Genomic DNA, 21,274 nt, shown 5'->3' with positions numbered 1-21,274 from the left:
GTACTAATGAGTTTTGTGAATATTTTAAATAAGACATATCCAGTAAACTAACGTATTGCAAAGTTAAATTGTTTTTTATAGAATAATTCATAGGTAATTAGAGTAAACATTACATATATATTTGTTTGTTTTGTTAAGAATGGCATCATGAAGTTTAGGTTACTTGAAGTTAGAAGAGCAATGTTATACACCATTAATAGGTATTGTGAAAAGAACTATATTTGACTTGTATCTTGCCTTGCATATTCTTAATGATGCCTTATGTTCCTTCAAGGTTAAAAATTAGCTGATACAACTGTATGATTTCTGTGGATTGTTGGAAGATACAGTGAATTTATTGTGAAGCATTTGGGGTTAATGAAAAGAAAAATCATTTAATTGTAAACAGAAGACAGTTCTGTAAGAAATATGACAGATGAATTTTTTGGAATTGATCCTACACAACTTCCTGTAAGTATTAAAGATTTTTTTAGTGATGTTTTACTATATCACATATGACATCTTTTTTAACATTGTTAATATTAGTCTGTATCAAATTTTATACTGTTCCCAAACTATTTTTATGAAATTTTCATATTATAGTTGTTGCTTCTAGAACTTTGAGCATGTTTCACACACTTGGTTTTTGTGGAATACCAGAGCCAAATTATTGTCATTAACTTTGATGTTGCTGAGGATCAGTAACAGCTTGAAGAGAACCTATTTGGATGTTGTGAATTAACTCTTTCCAGTTGACCTGGATGAAATACTTGTCACATTTCAATATCACATTTGAAATTTAAACACTGTCATCAACATATTTTGTAAACCTGGCACAAAAAATATAGCTTATGATTCAGATATTCATATTATCTAGGTTTTAACTTCTTAATTTTGTAAAGGGTCATTCACAAGAATCTTTACTTTTGTGTCATGTGAAATGTCTGAGCTTCAGTTTATCCACTTAATTTTCTAACTTCTAAGATTTGCTGTTGCAGTTTTTATCTAGTTAGAAATGCAGTTAGAAACTAATTTACTAAACTATTGAATTTTTGTTGATGAAAAGAAATGTAACTGTTCCTCACATTTTCAAACAACTGTTTGTATAAAGTTAGGAAATTTTATTACACTCGAAACCTCTCAAATAAAAGATTTTAACTTTTCCAGTATGGTGTTGATTCTTGGGACTGACCTTGTAACCATTATGTGCTTGTTATCACATTATACAGGGTATTCGGAAATTCACTGTGCAGTTTTGTCTGTTAATAAATATAGAAGTGCACAGTGACTTTCCGAACACCCTGTAGATTTCATTTTATTACTTTTAGATTAGTAAGCTTGTGTTCACAATTCCTCAGAATATTAGTAAACATTACAAGGCTTTCATATTCAAAATGATTTTTTGTATTAAGTCTTGAGGTTTGTTAAACAATATTTTTTCTCATGCCTTTATTTTTGCAACTGTCTATTGAACATTCCAAGTAATTTATATTTTAAAATTAAAAATACTTTTATGCATCAGAAAACAAATTCAAATTTCATATGTGAAATTCTTATGTTCAGATAGTTTTATCAAACATTTCTTAAGAAAATCTTAACTAACAAATCTCTAACTTGAGTCAATTTGACCAATTCCATAACCACCACATAAAATTAGGAAATGGATAAAAGTTGTGCTTTTTCATTCCTGAATAACTTCAGATTATAGAATGAAAATATAAATGTTGAGACTAAACTTAAATTTCATGACATGTATGTATGTGTATATATAATATGTACTTTTATTATATTGACCTTTCAGCAGTGCCTGGGTAACAATACAGAAGTTACAATGATGAGGTGCACGTAAACTTGTTACTGTATCAAATAACATAAGACCTTTTATTTTTTACAAAGTTGCCTATCTTGGCTGTATTTAAATTGACTAATTTAGCAAAGTACAGTCACATTTCAATAATTATAAATTCAGTATTTAGAAAAATTATTACTATTTTCAAGTAAGTGCTTTAACATATTTTTCTTAAGACAGAACAGTAAATAAATAAAGTGCACAACTATCTCTACAAGTTATGAGCTTTGTACTTGGTTGCTGCTTACCTTAGCTTGCTAAGCTTTAAGGAATTCCACATGAGGAGGATAAGAAATTTTTAGGTATTACACGCGCACACTCGAATAACCAAAACAAATCGTAAATTACTACATTGGAACTATAGAAAACCATTATAATTTCTCAAATTTAATAACTAATCTATATTTATCTTAAAAAAAAAAATAAAAAAAAAAGAGAAAAGAAATTGTGAACAGACTAATGACTAAATTTACCAGCTCAAAGGTTTGTATCAAAAGAAAGTGAGGATGTCATATTTTAAAATGGCTGAGAAACAAGTAAGAGGACACAGCTTCCAATCTGTTATTCACAGGTTGCATATAGAAGTAGATATATACAAGGGACTATTTTCAAAAATAGGAAGAGGTGAACAGGAACCACTGTGTTTGATTCACTAAATATAGTGATAGCTCATCAACTAGAAAAGATAAGATTTTTATTTTATATTCTAGCTTGTCAGTATTGGTAATTTGAGTTTCTTATTTGTTCAATAATATTGGCTTTGTAATTTGACATGGCAAACATCTAATTTGAACCACTGCTGCATTCAACATACCACTTGACATATGCAAATAGATGTTTTAAGTGTTTAATATTTACTTTTAAAAAATTAAATGTATAATATGAAAACATGAATTATGAACAAGTTTGATACCACAGTTACAGACAAATTCATAAAAGAGTATTTGAATGAAATATTGAATGTAAGTCAACAAATGCGATGACATGCTATTTGATTCATGACCTGTCTGGAAAGGGTTAAGGAGCTTAACTGGTATGGCTATAGGCCTGTATCATTTGTCACTTAGTTGAATATGTCTTTCATTAATAGAAATAAAATTTTTTCAAGCAGTTAAGAATACATCAAATTTGACCAATGACACTGATTTTAATAGAATAATGTGAAGCAATATTTTTAACTATTTTTCAAACATAAAATGATTATTAATTGTAAAACCTTTGTTACTATTGCAAACAAGAGGTTATGAAATAAAATGGGATAACTGAGATTTGGTTAAATGTAGTAAATTTTTGATATTTTTGTGAAATGTCAGGTTATGGGTTTAAAGAGTTGGAGGGGAGTGGCTTTTATGTATAAATTGATGATATAAAAAAATAATACAAAGAGATTGAATCTATGTAGGTTTGCTAGCATATAAAAGAGGGAGGGCCTTTATTGGAAACTTAATACAAATCTGCAAATAAAACAAGTGGATTTAATGAGGAACTTTGCAGTGAAATTAATATTTCATATGAAAATTATGTAATAATTAGGGGTAATTTTAAATCCAGGCATATAGATAGGTTTTAGAGACAAACCATAAGGGAGACTTTTTTTTTTTTTAAGTGTTTAGAATGATGTTCTTTACCTGTTTGTCAGGGAACCTTCTAGGAACAATGCTATTTGAGATTTATTGTAAACGTTTGATTTAAAAATAGTTGAGAATGATGATTCTCTCTCTCTCTTGCTCTGCTCTCCCTCCCCCCACCTTTTCTTTTATTTTTTTTCTTTTGTTGATCCTGTATGTCTTCAACATCTGAAGGAGTTGTTTGACCTTTGTGGATGGACAGGTAATTGTGAAGGTATGACCCTTCTACAGGTTTTTAATCTTATCTCTGTGATCTCAAAGAAGACCTGGAACAGGCATCCATTGATTAACTCTCTTGTGGTAGGTTTCTGGTTGTTCCTCATTTTCCAACAATTTGAAGTATTTCGTAAGGTAAGGAGCATGAGAGTGAAGACACTATTTCAAATGTGGCCTAACCAGTGACCTATACTGTGATATTGTAACAAGCTCAGACTTGTATTCAGAATTTCACTACATACAACCTAAAATCCTATTTGTCATACCACTGGTAACAACACATTGTTCAGATGGCTCTAGACAATGATCAGCTATTAAACTGAGGTTAAGATTATTTTCATCCATATTATAATAAAATACCATTTGCCATTTACTTGCCGAACTAGCTAAATGATCTAAATCCTTTTGTAAATCAGCAGATTTTTCACTTCAATCAATTAAGTAACTTATTGAATATTCCTTCGGCTATATCAATGATGTAAATCAGAAAGAGCAAATGACTTAACACTGAGCCTTGAGGTACCCCATTTGTGACATTAATCCAGTTTGAAAACAGGAATTACATTATCTAATTTTCAATCCTCTGGTACCTGCCTACTATTCATAAGTAGTAGTAAGTGGCTCACATATCCAATCTTTAACCTCCTTGAAAACCATTGGGGAAATATTATCTGCCCCAGGAATCTTATCATTCTCTAAGCTTCCCAATATTTTTCTTAAACAGCTCAGAATTAATGCAATTAATTAGTTTTATCTTGTTTCCAATTATATGTTATTAAGACTTAATGAAGAAAAAACAATTCAGTATTCCAGTCATCTCATAATCATCAGATACTAGCTTTCCTTTATTGTCCTTCAAGTGTTCTACCCCATTTTAAAATTTCATTTACATTTCTAACCAACCTTTTCTCTTGCATCCTTTTTAATGTCATAATTTTCTGTTTCACTAACTCTCTTGATTTTCTATAATCTTCTAAATCTCCTGTCATACTAGTCAACTTAAATTTTAATTTACTGTTTTTCTTTAATTTTATTTCAGTGTTCTTTGTGAGTCAACCTGTTAATTTTTTTCAAAAAAAACAATGCTTTTAATTTCATTGTATCAGTCAATGGTTAGACCACATTTAGAGTATTATATTAAATCTTGGAGTTCAGTCTGCTAACCTTAGCAAAATGTCAAATTGTTGAAAAGACTTTAGAGGAGGACTTAGTAAGATGCTATCTGGAATAGAAAGGATGTAACATGAGAACAAGTTAGTCACTGAAATTATTTCCTTTCTCTCAAAAGTAAGATAGTTAAAGAGGACCCAACTGAGATGTTAAGATTACACTGCACAACAAAATTTTGAAAAATTTTTTTGATGATTGTGATACCTGGAGGCTATGCATAAATAGTTTTGGTTTTGCTTCATCATGTAGGAACTCTGAGAAATAGTTAACTATTTACTGGCAATAAGGTATTTAATTGTGTTTATTTCCAATATGCTATTAAGTTCAACATAATTAAGTTTTTTGTTCCTGATTTTTCATTTGTATTCAATGTCTGGTGCGTCACGTTGCAGTGTCCAACAGTAGTCGGCAAGAATTGATGGATTCCAGTTACCTCGATATTGTTTTTCCATTGTAGTAATGTCCTGGTCAAACCTTTCACCGTGTTCATCACTGACAGCACCAAGATGTACAGGGAAGAAGTCCAAGTGTGAGTGGAGGAAATGAATCTTCAGTGACATGTTACACTTCATTGTTTTGTATGCTTTGAGAAGCTTGTCTACCAGCTGAATGTTATGTGCGGCTCTATAATTGCCAAGAAAATTGTCATCGTCTTTGAAGGCTTTTCAGGCAAACTTTTACCAACCCAACTAACAGATCTTCGAACTGCTTGTCGCTCATAACATGTCTGATCTGAGGCCAACAAAAATGCCCTCTTTGATCTTGGCCTCTGTTATTCTTGGGAACATCTGTCTTAAATAACAAAAACCTTTGCTTTATTTGCTCATTGCTTTCTTGAAATTTTTCATAAGTCCCAATTTTATGTGAAGAGGAGGCAAAAAAATCTTTGCTGGGTCGACAAGCGGTTCATGCACCACATTTTTCTGTTCTGGAACTAACTTTTTATGGAGTGGCCAGCTCTGTCTATAATAATGTGACTCTTTGGTACGACTGTCCCATTCACCGATGAAACAACAGAACTTTGTACAGCCGAGCTGCAGTCCCAGTAACACAACAACGACTTTCGGATCTCCACAGTTATTCTAGTTGTATTTGCTGTACTGGATGTGCTTCGGCAACATTTCCATGATCTTGTAGGTTTCTTTCATGTGTGCTGCATAGCCAACAGGTATTGAAGGGTGAACGTTGGCATTGTGTAACAGAACAGCTTTGAGGCTTAACATTGATGAATTAATAAAGACGCATCACTCTTGCAGGTCAAGGTCACAACCCAAAGCAGAGAACATTCCTTTGATGTCAACACAGAAACAAAGACTGTCAACTTGTGCAAAGAATTTGGTTATATCATCTTGGTGGCTTTGAAAAACAAATTTTCATACCTGGTGACAGCAAACACCATTCCTGCAGTCTCGAACCCAGCAATTCGGCTTTTGCTTTTGACAGACCCAAATTTCTGACTAGATCGTTTAATTCTGACTGTGTTATGAGATGTGGATCGCCTGAGGAGCACGGTTCAAAATCCGGATTAATGTCACTGCCAGTTCCCTGCATTGCAGTTTCTTCATCTGGTTCGTCTAAAGTCCATTCTTCTGGTGGTTTTGGAATTGGAAGACTGTCGTCATATGGCACGGGTCTCATTGCTGAAGGCAGATTAGGGTATTGAATTGACTTCTTGTTTTTGGCAGAGAAGCCAGACACAGTAGTCAAACAGAAGTAACAGTCTGTCACATGGTCTTTCTGTTCCTGCCATCTCATTGGGACAGCAAATGGCATTGTCTCTCGAGTCCCTCTGAGCCAAGCTCTGACAGACAGCACATGTTGCACGACAAATGTGAAGTGCCCATTCCTAGCCTTGATCACCAATTTTACAGCTGAAGTACAGATGATATGCTTTCTTCACAAGAGCAGTCATTGAGCATTTGATGAACAAGCTTATACTTGCTACAAATATAGCAGAATGTATCATGGCTGTTACGACATTGATGAGACATATTGACCGACACCAATCATCCTGTAAAACGTCTATAACATCTAACTTTCTTGTTACAGTGCTACTAAAGGCAATGCTATATTCTGAAACAATATGTACACACTATAAGGTGTATATTAATCCAGTGAGCAGCATCTGTGTATGCAAGCCACTTTTATAGCCTGCTGAGATAGTGTCAAGCTGGCTCTAGCCTACCCAGGCATGCCTGGGCTGCACACTTCCACAGAGCAGCTTCCAACCTGGCCTGATTTCATGCTTCAACATGCCTAGACTGCACAAAACATTGTTCATAGGTCTTTTACAGAAATGAAAATTTTTGGACACAAATATAAGAAAAAACATGACAAAACTGAAGATTTCAATTAAACTATGTGAAGTGTACAAATTTGGATTTTTTGTGATCAGCAGCCGAATATCTATAAGGAACACCAACAGTGTTCAAGAAGCAAAAACTTTGTTGTGCAGTGTTGTTAAAGGAAGTGATAGTTTGAAGGATCATAATTTTTACCATTGCCATGGGAGGATATTGTGATTGAATCCATGTTTGTAGGGGTATCTGTGTTTCCATGTACATGTATAATATACAAACATAAATTTTACCCAAGATGAAGTCAGTATGGGATAGTCCCCAAAAAAGTTGCAAAAGATTTAAAATAAGAAAATACTCCACGAGTTTTCATAATATGCAAACCGAGTATGTTGTATTTTAATATATTTAGCACTTTAAACAGCTTCTCTGAATAAAGAAGTTCATTAACTAGCAGATAAATCAAATGATAGAGATGTAACCAAACATAATGAGTTAAGCTACAACTGCACTTGTAAGTATGTAGATTGTCAATGTCTTAAATTATGTTGAACATTGTGACAGCATTGATTATATATATACACTTGGAGAATCTGTTATTAAAAAAAATGCTGGTGCAGTTGTCAGTCAGGAGAAATTGGTATGTTATAAAAAAAAAAAAAAAGTTTCAAATGTTGTTTCAGGAAAACAAAAATTCTGGGAAGCAACATATAAATTATCCATCTTATGGGAGCTGTGTCAAGTTTTGTGCTGATTTATTGAGAATTGTGGAAATGTATTAAAAAAACAACACGCGCGTACTTTTGTTTATTTATATATATTAAGTAATACAGTTACTGATTTTTATAAATTAGAAACAATACATTGTTAAGAAAAATAAATTTATACCTTACCTAGCATTAAAGAAGTCCAAGAGTTCTTGGTAGGTACTGCAAGCTAGTTTCTTTCCCTTAATCAGCAGTTCAGAACTAGGAGTGGTGGCAACTAGTCTTCATAGCTTCTTACTTGGAAATGAACATAACACCTCATTAGTAAAAGTTTAAGTTTAGTAGAAACAGGTATCAAACCTCAGAACATGTAATAAGACAATCCCCCAAATCACAAGGTTATGCTGGCCTAAAGCTGAACAAACATGAATTATTACAAAATATCAACTTGTGTTAAAAATCATCTTTCAGTATTTTTGGTGGACTCATTATTTTGCTTTGTGGTTTACAATAAACAAACATAATGGCAATATATTTATTACTTAGGTAAGTGAAAAAATTAAAACTAGTAACTATTGGAAACACTAGTTGATTATCTTAGTGAGAATAATCAACTTAATTGTAATTTATAATAATTGATTATTGTACATGATACTACTCAAGGTGGTCAGTGATCAGATGTGATCATTTGAGTTAACCATCAAGCTCTAATTAGCCAGTATAAACATCAACTTCTCCTCTGTTTATATCTTTCAATTCTTCATTCATTTTTAGTCTTATACCATTAGATGATGAGACTTAATGGATTTATGTTAATCAGATTTGATGCTCTGAAGAGTAGTGCAGGTTTTTTCTAACATAAGTTGCAGTATCTTTTTGTTTTAAAATGCTTGATAGATGTATAACTTTTTTAGACACTCAAATTTGCAAGATGTTGAAGTTTAAGAGAGAGTGTCATACAGTTTTACTAAATTGCAAACAAGCTTGTGTGAAAAGTAAGTAGTAGAAGCTAGTGTAATTTATCACTAAAATATTGGTGTTTCAAAGCACTGTATATTATAAACATTTGTTTAATACATTTCATTTCAGAATGTAAATGTTTTAAGACTTTCTTGAACTCTAATAGATCAACTGGAAAAATATTGTGGTAAATTAACAAATTATTGACCTATTCAATTCAAAACACTAAGATTGAGGCCAACATATATCAGAAATATTGTTGTTGAGTTTATTATTCATTAACAGCAGATAAGTGAGGTCATAAGGCTAGAAAGTAGTAAGTTGGTTTTAAGCTTGACATAAAGTATAGTTTAATTTTATGATTTAATATTATTTCATGTAAAATATAATTTTACATAGAAAAACCAAAATAACGCCAATTTCTTCACTGACATTTAAATTTTTTTTTTATTGGCAGACTCTGGGATCAGGAAAACTTGAAGAACCACCATTTACAGCTGATGTGGAGGATGATTATGATGCTGTGAATGATGAAACTTTTGGTGATGGGGCCTTGGGTAGTATTGACTTATTTTTATGAACTAACATGAAGTTTTAGTTTCATTACTGTGATTTTATTTGGTAAATATCAATTAAGTAGTCATGATTTGATAATAAATTCTTGAGAAAAATGTGTATGCATTTACAAATATGCAGAAAATAAAAATAATAGGATAATACAAAGTATTAAATGCTAGCCTTCATCTTTAGACTCCTGTATGTGTAATGTATTGATTTTTGGGAACAAAGTTGTTCGTATTTGTTATTCCCTGAATGTCTTGTTTTTTTTGTTTTTTTTATAAATTAGCGGAAGGGCTGTATAACTGACCGAGTAATACCAACGTGATTCCATTCATGGGTATTGCAACAAATACTGTTTGACAGCTGTGTAGAAATCAAAGTATTGGCCAATAAGTGATACTTCATGTGAAAATTGTGGCAATAATTTACATTTCAAAGAGGTTAAATGAAACTGGCACTGTTAAGGGTAAAGTAGAAAGCGAAGGGTCTCCAAAAGTGGAGTTGAATATCTGTTATTTTATTTATAAGACAGGTGATAACAGAGTACAGATCTCTCCCAGTGACCTTGATTTAAATATGGTGTGGATTTTGCATGTAGAACAATGTTCTTTTCACTGTTTGCATTTTTAAAATCTCGAAAATGTCGATCTTTTACCAGTGTATTTATATGAATATCAACAATTTTTATTATGTGATGTGGCCTTTTTTCTATATTAAATGGGTGAAATAGTGAGTATTTTTAGTTATGTATTAATATAAACAGTCTTAATATAAAATGGATGAATAAATACTAGTTTAAGCAAAGAAAGTTTTGATATAATGTAGGTTATTATCTGTCATAAGTAATATGAAATAGCATTTCAGAATGAGTAAAGCAACTTTTACAGAAGTTAAGTATTGAGACTTTTTTTTTTTGGAATTATTAATTGCTCCAATACTCTTCTTTTTTGCTATAAATAACTTGAGTACAATTAGCAAGTTTTATTTTTATTGTCCTTGGAAAACTTAAGTTTAATGTTACAGTATGCTGTATGACTGTTTTTAGAAGAAGACTGGGAAGAAGATCACAAGAAACTTGCTGCTTTAGAGGAGAAACATAGGCTGTATACTTTCTCAAGTTTTCATGATTCAGAATTTTATGGAAACTATCAGACAGAAGACAATCAGCAGGTTAGAACAATAAAAATAGAAATTTGTTGGTAAAAAAAAAGTAATTTTTTTTAATTGGAGTTTTGCCTGAACATTGACTTAATTGATGTGTATAATAACATGCATGTATGTTTCATTCTTTTCTAAAAGTCACAAGAAATAATTAAAAGATGAATACTCATTTTTATCTTACGACCTTTAACTTCAACTTTGAAATTATACATTTTCTTTTTTCCTTTAGCTGTAGGTGATTATTACTTTTAAACTGTTTGAAGATATTTACTATGTAAATGTACCAGGCACACCTTATAATGAAATATACATGTACTTGCATAGTTTGTCTATATTTTTAGTGCAACTTATTTAGATAATAGTTCACATACTAGCTAGAATTTAATTTTGTAAAAGGAGATTTAATTATCTTTGACATGTTGTATATTTTTTATAATCGTCAATGTCGCAAAGTTACTCGTGAAAAATAATTTTAACAAATTAAAACATTTCTTCAGGCATTTTTGGTGCTTGAAAGAAAAGTACATGCTACACATGAACTAGTAAATCTAATATTTTTCATGTTATATGAAGTATGATCTTTTTTTATTACACACTGTTTATTGGAGTTGGGAAATCTACTTTATTGAGATTATGGTTAAATTGATTAGGTACATAAACTTGCTATTTCAAATATTTATTTAATTTTGAAGTTTAAATTTAAGGGAAGTCCAATTTAATCTACATTTTGGTTGTGTTCAGGGTTACTAGAATTCCACATCGATATAACCAAATAACCTGTTGGTCAAAGTGTGGATTGAACTAACTTCCTTTGAACTTGGACTTCAAAATTAAACAATTTTCAGAATACTAGATTTATTTATTATATCTGCTGTTGTGTGGCTAAATTATCTGAATAACTGAATTGTGGCCAATGACACTTCACTTCATCTATCCAATGTACAAGTCTTTCTTATAGTGACTACAAAGTCTGTTCACACCAACATTATTTTCAAATTGATTAGTGTGTTAAAGTTAATGAACTGTTGGAAGCAGTGGCTCTGGTTATTACTATTATTGATAATACTAAATATTCAAGTGATTTTAAATACAACCATTTTAGGTTTTCATTATTTTCTATCAATTAGAGATTGTTGAGCTTAATTGACAAATGTTGACTCATGAAAACAATCAAAATTATTGTTTTTGATTATTTTTATTTTTGATTATAAAGTGATTTAAGTCTTACGTGATAGTGTTGTTTTGTTGAATGGGATCAGTTAACAAATCTGACAGTCCATTAGCAAATTCCAGTAATTCACTAACTAATGTTTTATTAAACAGTTTTCCTTGGAATCCCTACTTTGCATTTTGAGATGTGTACACAAGTTTTATGTACTATCCAACTTGCAATTAAAAATATTTGTATTATTGTTTATGCAGTTAATATGGAAGATAAGATTTAACAATGAAAGAGTAGTGTTAAAATAATTTTAACTTAAAGGTTTGTATATTCATTTAAACATAACATGGTTTCATTCTTGGTTGTGTGGTATGGTATGTGATACAGAAATATACCCTGTTATAATATAACAGTAAATGGTGTACTTAAATGTTGTAATATTTAGATTGTTTGGTTGCTACTATTAAAGTTTTTCCAAATTTTAATAAATTTAAAGGTAAAAGTTATCAGAATTTTTACAATTTCTATTTTTATAATGTGCAGCCTTTTGACTGTTCTTGGTTTGTATGAGGTGATTGATTTTGTCTTTGCTGAACTCTGAAACTTGTAATAGTTCCCTTTCCTGTGTTGTTGTTGTTGTTGTTCACTTAATTTGTAGTTTCTATTTTGACCAAAACACGTCTTTAACCCCTATTTTTAATTGTGGTTTCAATCTTACAATCACACATTAAAGTTGAAACAAGGTCAGCCATCCCAGTTTTGAAGGTGATTGCAACTATCAAGTAGTGCATTTGAAGTGTATAACGTATTTCTATACATTTGTTGACCATGCAAGTAATTACATTCGAGTTAGTGGTGTTTACACCATACCACGAATTTTAAGGTCCATTATTCAAGCTTATGACATACTACCAGGCCTTCTTTTACATTTTCACATTACATTTTCTTTTACATTATAAAGGTGATTTATAATTTTTACTGTTCAGTTAAGGGTAGCTGTGCAGGTTGCAGGTAGTTCTGACTGGTTGCGTAACCTGTGGTTGACAATTTTAAATTGAGACTGTTTTTGCTGCAAAGTGCTGCTTCTTATAATGCTTTACAATAATTTCTTCCTGTAGTGCTTCTTAAACCTTATCTTTCTCTTTTTCTCACATTAATGTTCTAGTACTTTTGTTAGCTGGAATTATAGTTCTTATTTTCTTATTGCAGGCTGGTTTTGTTTTCCAGTTAGTACTTTGTTTTTAGTACTTGTACTTCTGCATTTGTTTTGATATTTTCTAGATAAACCCATTTTACACTTTTATACAATGTCAAATTTTAATATTTTTTTTCACAACAATAAAGTGTTAAAATTATTTTGAATAACCATTAGTATTTATTAAAAATTTGTGAATAAACAAAATAAGAAAAGTGTGTAAATAAAACTTCTAGTTGTAGTAATTTTGATATATTAAAGTTTGCAGTTTGTGTTGGTTTGTTAGTGTTATTGCATATATTTTTGTTCTCCTTTAAGTTATTAATATTCATTCTTGAAATAGGGAAGTCTTATTTAGGTTTTAGATTGGGTGTAAACTTCATAACCTTTCCAGATGGTCAAAATTTTCTGATTTTGATTAAAATTTCTGAAATTGGGCTATTCCATGATTAAATTAGAGTATAGTTAAAGTTTCAGTATATGTAACAGTAACTTACTTAATTTTAATAACAGTGGAGGGAAATGGATTCTTTGTTTCAAGGTTGACAACTTTCTAGTCAATGACAAGCTGTTAATTTTCAATACAAGGCTTGATGGTACTGCTTTTGAGATAAATGTGTATAATTCTGGAATATGCCACAATTAAATATTACATAGTTATTTTTTCAATAATAATAATATGATTCAATCTCAATAAATTACATTAATGTTAAAATTAGGTCATAAAAATGTAACTCTCTTCACGAAAGGCAAAACAAAAAAACTTAAATGCAAGAGGACAAAAATTAATATACTAGGCAATTTATATAATCCATATATAATCAAAAAATTAAAAGAAAGAACATTTTACACAACTGTAAGTATCCATTGTTCCTGTTTAATAATTGTGTGAATTAATATTAGATGAATAAATGATCTAGGAAGAATAATGCAAGTGGACATTATGACTAGCTTATTTTTAAGAAGTCATTCTAGAAATAACTAAGCTCGTTACCTTTTTATTTGCTGGTTTCTAAGAGAGTGATTTAAGGATATAACTTTGCATTGTATGGCAATATTTTAATGTCTGAGATTTTATCTTTTCAGGACCTTGTGAATCATAGTAGGACACACAAAGCAGGTGTATACTTGTTAAAACTCTTATTGGGTATTAAGAATAGAAGGGAAAACTTGCTATTAAGATAGTTTTAATATGTTTCAAGCCAGTTTTATGTTTTATTCTCATATTCCAAGGATGAATCGGTGATCACTGAAAGCACAGTTGATTGTGTTTTATACATTTTCAGGAAATAGTGGAACAGAGTATTTCTCAGTTAGGATTAGAAGATGACCTTGATGATCCTGCAGTCATTACTGTTGGGCACCATATGAAATCGGTAAGCCATTGAAAAAGCTAAAAATCCTAAAATGTCAGTGCTGAATATACTATTTTATTAAGTTTTATTTTATTTTAGTTTTTTCTTTTCTAAATATTTAGGAAATAATTAAACCAAAAGAGTTATTTTATCACTATTTGTTACTTAAAACACAGTTCAAGCAATAACACTTCCAAACAGTCATTTTGATTTTTGGATCATAGATATGTCTCAACACACATTCTAGAATTAAAGTTCTATGTGTTAAGGCTTACACTACACAAGTTATGTGATTTACTATAGGGTAGTTCTGATGTTAGCTGCAAGAAAGAGAGGAGGAACTGAGTCTCTCATTCATTTATAAAGGCTTGGATTAGAAAAACTAATGTTTTAAGTTTCTATATAACGTTCACACAGTAACAGTGTTACTCACCAAACAGATGTATTAAATTGTGCTTTTAGATGGTGTTATATTCATTTTAGTAATAGTTCATGATGCTGTGGATGCTGTTATGAATTGATGCTAGTTTTAAATGTAGTTATCTGTATGTAAATACATTTTCATTTTTATATAGTGGGCTAATAATGATGGCCATATACTTTGCTCAGTGTATAAGGTTTAGCAAATTGTGAGTATATTTGTTTTTTAATGTATGTTTTATTGTTCTAAGTATTTGTGTAGATTTTGGCATATAGGTAATTCCAGTAAGCTGTTTTAAAGTTTTGACATTGCTGATTAGTTACTTGAATAGAATGAAGAGCATTTAAGGATCAGTAGAAGTTCAAAGGTTAAAATAATACCATAAAAAACATTTTGTGGATTGTGAATATTCCACTTAATAATGCTCTTATCCTTTAGACATGCCTGGCAATGTTCAGTTGCAAACTCGTTTTGTTAACCTGAAGATGATCTAATAAGGTCAAATGTTGTTCCCTATTTTAATAAAAATTTTTAATGCCCACACCAGCTGTCTTGAGATACATATTTTACTTCAAGAGGGTTTCTTGTCATCACAAAATTCTCCTTCAGTTAAGTGGAAATATATGATGTGATTGTATGATTTGAATGTACTTCACATTGAGGGATTATGATTCACTTAAAAGGAAGTACATGATAACTTCTTTTTTAGTACATTAGTGTTAACACAAGATGATGAGAGTTTGAGTTTCCTAAAGGGAAGACCATCATATGTTGTAGTATATGTATGTTACATTGTGGTCTCGATTTACAAAGCTTGCAATAGAAGAAGGGAACTGAAGCTGGTGGATAATTGCTCAACATTATTGTTAACTGGTGTTAATTGGACTTGCAAATATAATTGTTACTCTGTTTAAAGGTCACTGATCTTTTGTACATACACCATGCAAAAACCTACTTTATAAATGTATAACTCCTCTATAAATTTAAATTCTTAACTGAATATAAATTTCATACTTAGTGTTTTTTGTACTTTAGGACCCTGTGAATATTGGTGCATACTCGCAATGCTCCCCTCCCCCTCCTGCTATTCTTGATTCTGAAGAATGTGTAAGTAATTTGATTAAGAAGTTTTATACTGTCTATTTTGTTTAGTAAATTAAGCTGGGCTGAGAAGAAAATGGCTGAAGTTTTCAGTAGCTTCTAAAGTTGAGTTATAGCCTTATTTGGGAACATAACTGCCATTATTGAGTGCTTCACACTTTGTATAACTGTAGTTTTATTCTGTTATTCTAACACGTGTATTTTTGTGGGGAAATAATAAAGAAAATACATAGCAGTCAGCTCAGTTTGGAAGTGTATTTCCAGGCTTAACCCTTAAATGGCAGCCATCATTAGTAACTATTTTCCTAGATAAAGGTGGTGATCATCAGTTGATGATTTCATGCTTTGTGCCTAGTATAGCTATCATCAGTTGATGATATATGCTAAAAACTTTAACTGGCAATCTTCTCTGAAGATCAATTCAGGGAGATTTTTAGATATTTGCATTTTACAAAAAAAGAACTGAATGCAAATGATTGATCATGGAAAGTTTGAGAAGTGCTTACAGTGGTGAAGAATAAAGCTAAAGAATCTCTTTCTTCATTTCAAAAAGTTGTCGATGAATCTTTGATTCTTTTCAAGGGTCACGCTGTTTTCAAGCAATACATTCCAAGCAAGCACCATAGATTTGAAATAAAGATCTTTTAGTGTTATGTGATTTGTGAGACGGGAATTATAATAGATATGATGTGCAAGTGATGTAGATGTCCCCAACGATCCCCAATTAGGATTTTCAGTAATTGATAAAAGACTACCTTGGAAAAGGTTACATTATATGCTGATAATTATGATACAAGTTTGATATTATATCACTTTCTCTTTGAAAGTAATACTGATTTTTTGTGTGGAACAGTTTGAACTAATTGAAAGAATGCCTAAAATTGCATTTCTGAAGAAAGGACAAGAAGCAAGGGAATATTTTAGCTTCTCAATGGAAAGACAAATGTCCAGTTACTTTGGTTAGTATAGTAAAGGTAAAATGAAATGTGGTGGAAAGGATGATTACAGAACTAAACAAGTAACCAAACCCGATATGGCTTTGAATTATACTATCGTCTATGAGACTAGTTACAAAAGTGACATGCAAACTTGACAAATTGACTGCCTTTGTAAATGTGTGAAGTGGTACAAGAAGCTTTTTTTTTTTTGTATCTAGTAAAAACTGGCAAGAAACTATCATTGATATGGTTTAGTTACAATGTAAATTACTAATTATTGGAAAGGTATGGAAGGGTGACAAAGACATTTCCAGGAAGACACAGCCTTATTGTTCCTGGTAGACTTGTTGGGAAAGTAGCATTTTCTCAGCACATTTTGGAGCTAAAAAAAGTGAATAAAGTCAATGTCATGTATGTGTACATCAAGAAAAGAAAAGTAAAAGATGGTAACTACCTGATGTCAGGAATGTACAGTACTGCTGTGTATTGGAGAATGTTTTTGCAATTTTTATGCTCTAAAAACATTTGAACTTGTAATAAACAAGTCTTTATTGTGCTTTTCTTTTAATTTCTTTCATATTTTGTTCAAAATTCATAATAAAAATGCTAAAGATTACTTTAGCATTTTTATTTCCTAATTTTTTACACTTGTGGTGAACTACTACCTACAACATTTCTGCTGCTTAAGGGTTAATTAATAAATGTTTCACTTCTGATTAGTCAGATGTCTCTTTAAACTGAAATAACTGCACAGAAAATTGGTATGATTTTATTCAAGTTTTCAATGGGGCTGATCATGGTAACTGTGTTTGAATATGTGGTAGCATAGTTTATGGTCTGCAATTTGTATGATATCCTTCCTGTTAACTGACATGACTCTAGCACATGGTAGTGTCAGTTGGGATGCACGTGCAGTGAGTTATGGTGAAGTTGGAGGGTGTGGGTTCTGTAAGTATTCTTTAACTTTGGTCCAATACTCTGGGACACTTGTACCATTCTGGAGGAACCATTCCAGCTTCACTGACCCCCAGTGCAATCCAAAATGAGAAACTGACAAAATTGACAGGAAATTATCGATATTACCACTAAATTATAAAAATAAAACAAATATTCATTTATTAACATCATTTCAGTTAACTTGCATAAAAAGGAGGGGTGATTAGTTATTGTTCTTGCAAAAATAAAGTATAATATAGGGATGGCACTGCCAAAATGTACAGCAACAAGGTACAAATGAATATCCAAAATCATATAAAATTCCATACATAACTAGCCAGTAAGCATTGAATCAATCTTGTAAGCTTATGGCTATTAACCATTGTTAGGCTGTATAGTGCTATTCAGTCTGGATGATTTTCTTCAAATGTGAATTCCTGCAGTTGATAGGATTTAACATTTTAGTTGTAGATGGGAAGTTATTGAAATAATTTGGCTACTTATATGATTTTTTTTATTCATTCCCACCTTGTTTGTACCTTCTGGCATTGTCATCTCCACATAGTATTTAGTTTGCAAAATTACTTTGCTTTTATTGTTTGTAATATTTGCTTCACCTGTGTAAATGTGGTAAATCTGATTTCCTAACCTCTCTAAATAAGAATAATCTTTATATTGGAATGCATGATAAAGTGCAACTTGTATGTAAAGGAAAGATTGCTTCATGTATTGTTGATTTATTGGATGTGGTTTGTAGGTTAACAATCTCTTTTCTTGCTATGAGTGGAATACATGTTGGAATGTTGGGGATATTAAACCTTGCAAAGTCTGTTGCTAATCATCTTTACACAATAAACAGAGAAAGAATCTAATTCTGTATTATAGTGGCAAGCCATAATTCATGAATAATTGTGATCTGCTTGTGCTTCAGTTGATGATTTACCTTACCTGTCTTTATGACCAAATTGTTACATCATTCTGCTGATGACAAGCTATGACACTTCAAGTTAATTCAAAATAAATAGCTGTATAATTGGCTGACTTTCATTTTTATGATAGTTCTCTACATGAATAAAATTATCTTTCTTAATCTCTTTAGGGCATTTGATACATTTCAAAGTGACAATTGAGAGAGAACTCTGAGATCACTAAATATATTATAGAGACTTTAACCTTCCATTTATACTTTAGATGACATAGTTTATCAGTTGCTTAATTTTTGTAATGGTGCATTGAGAGATGGAGTTGTGTGTTTGACATTATAACAAGGTTTTGCATTCTCATAGCTATAGTATTACAAATTTCAGTATCTTTTAATTTTTTAAGTGTTCAAAAACAAATTATAATGTGGTCAGTTATTTGAAAAATGGATAATCAGTTTCTTATTTTATGTATATTTAGCTTAAAAATATTTTAGAAAATGCTAAATTTATGAATTTCACAAACTTCATAAAACATGTAAATGTATGTGTAAAAAAAATGACTAATAAACTAAGGTGTGTTATACATTAAAAAATTATTTTAGCTCCATTTGTTTTTTTATGCTGAAACTTTAGTCATTATTATTATTATAAGGATAGTTATGTTTTTGCTTTAAATTTTGATATAAGACAGTAATTTTAGGGATCACCAAAAATGCATACTATTTGGAGTCCTTCTTCAACACCCCAGAAGAATGGAGATCTGACTGTTCTCTTAAAATCTCTTCAAAAGCAGTCTTCAAGATATTCCAACCAGGTAATTATCAGATGCAAGTTATTGTAAATCCATTAATCTTGTTGGAACAACATACACAGGTTGTATGTAGATTATGTAACTCTCATGAAACAGCTTTCCAAAAATCAAACTTGTGGATTGAATTTTGAAATTTGAGAACTTTTTGAAATTATAGTTTCATAAAAATAAAATTGTTAGACTTGACTTGTCTCTTTATTCTACAAACTTGTTTAATGTAGTTATTTGTGCTGAATCATAATAGTTGACCTGCTAGGTAATCTTCATGTTAAGTATTTAAAAAAAAAAAAAAAAAAATCTTATGGTTTTAACATTTCACACACATGATCTGTAGAACTTCCTAAATGAAGATCAGAAAGCCTTAAGGTAAATGTTCATATTTTACTTATTATTTTCTATACTGTATAAGTAACTAGCTATTATCATTGTACAATGTAATAAAATTATTTGAAATTAAGAAACACAAATATGTACATACCCTGTAATTCTTGTTGAATTGTCTTACAAATATCTTCTTCAGATTGTGCTTAATTTCATGTCTGTACATTTTTGCTTATTTTGGTCTTAATGTTTTATTGTACTTTTATATATTTTTTTTTTTTATGCTGACCTGTGTTGGTGGGTGATGTAGTCATAATATAGGCAGAGACAGTTTACCCTTAATTAAAATGTAGTTGCATTTGCAGATTTTGTGAATACCTGTTGATTGAGACAAAGCATAGAATATATTTCTAAAGAATCATTAAAGCTTCTAAATATGAATATTAAAACGCATATAATTAACTTAAATATAAAAGTGAAATCTAAATGCAATTTGTCTATCAAACTAATATGTGTATTACGTGAGAATAATAACCAAGGGTTAAGGACACTAATCTCAATAATGGACCACCTCTGTTTTGACTTCCTTATACTCTCATTATGAGATATAACATGAAATATGCACTTTTCATTGATTGTATGCATACTATTCAAGTTAAAGCTGACACTTTGCAACACAACCTCTACTTTTCAAGAGATTGTGGCTCATCTTGAACTGAGGAATTTTTACAATGCTTTCCTCTGGGAGCAGCTTCTTGGAATTAAACTACTGGTAAACAACCTGAATATATGCCTTGAATGTCTGAATGGAAATAGTTTTTTCTATACCTGCTTTAAAGTTGAGACCTTTTAACTGTAAGAATGTCACGTGACGATAAACATTAGTTTTTAATTATTGTTTCAGAGGTTACTTTAATATAAGTAGTAAAATCTTAAGTAATTTAAGATTTTAAACTGTATCGTACTTTGTAATAATAACTTAACTAAAATACATTGATTAGTTAAAGTGATTAAATTTTGAATGTAATGCAGTAACTTGTGCAGGAAGGGGTGTAAAAATGGCATCACCTTGATAGTATGGTAATGTAAACTTAAGCTATCTGCATAGATCAAAACTGAACCCAGTAACTAAGATTTCTAATTTAATGTGCTTTTTGTACACTTGTTTATAATTGTTTACCATGCTTAGTGTTATCAGTTAGGTACATGATAGGTTAATGATATTCTTGACCATTATTCAAATCTTTTGTGCTTTTAACCCTGTGCTTTTTCATACGTGTCTTTAAGACTGGCATATATAGTCTGATGGGAAAATTAGCAGTCTTGAGAGGTGTTACTCTGATTTTTATCTTGTTCATTAATCCAACAGATGCTGGTTTGTAAAACTGCATATTGTGACCTTTTTACAGAGTTACATAAATTTTAAATTATTTTATTATAAATTAAATCAATAAGCTTGGCATCAAACCATAATTTATAATTTGTATATTATCAATATTTATTTCTTAATTTCAGAAGGAAATATGTAAATAAACTTTCAACATGCACACTTCAGAAGCTCATGACTTGGTGGCATTGTGGCT

The 21,274-nt window shown here is 30.7% G+C and overlaps 1 protein-coding gene across 23 annotated transcripts in view; it reads left to right on the top strand.

The window, feature by feature from the left end:
* The window catches only part of Patr-1 (Protein associated with topo II related - 1), a 93,572-nt gene that overhangs the window by 11,148 nt on the left and 61,150 nt on the right, over window positions 1-21,274 (top strand). For 12 of the 23 annotated variants that reach the window (XM_076448370.1, XM_076448377.1, XM_076448382.1 and 9 more), the window contains 7 exons: window positions 275-450; window positions 3,631-3,670; window positions 9,264-9,363; window positions 10,413-10,537; window positions 14,172-14,261; window positions 15,697-15,768; window positions 19,260-19,373. In XM_076448370.1, coding sequence (XP_076304485.1) covers window positions 416-450; window positions 3,631-3,670; window positions 9,264-9,363; window positions 10,413-10,537; window positions 14,172-14,261; window positions 15,697-15,768; window positions 19,260-19,373 — 576 coding nt within the window. In that variant the 5' untranslated portion in view covers window positions 275-415. The remainder of the gene's footprint in view (window positions 1-274; window positions 451-3,630; window positions 3,671-9,263; window positions 9,364-10,412; window positions 10,538-14,171; window positions 14,262-15,696; window positions 15,769-19,259; window positions 19,374-21,274) is intronic. The other 11 variants (XM_076448380.1, XM_076448385.1, XM_076448376.1 and 8 more) reach the window with 3 other exon arrangements.

Source organism: Tachypleus tridentatus, chromosome 8, assembly GCF_004210375.1.
Source record: "Tachypleus tridentatus isolate NWPU-2018 chromosome 8, ASM421037v1, whole genome shotgun sequence".
NCBI classification, from domain to species: domain Eukaryota; kingdom Metazoa; phylum Arthropoda; class Merostomata; order Xiphosura; family Limulidae; genus Tachypleus; species Tachypleus tridentatus.
The sequence above is the reverse complement of the archived record's forward strand: the minus strand, read 5'-3'. Positions and strand labels throughout refer to the sequence as shown.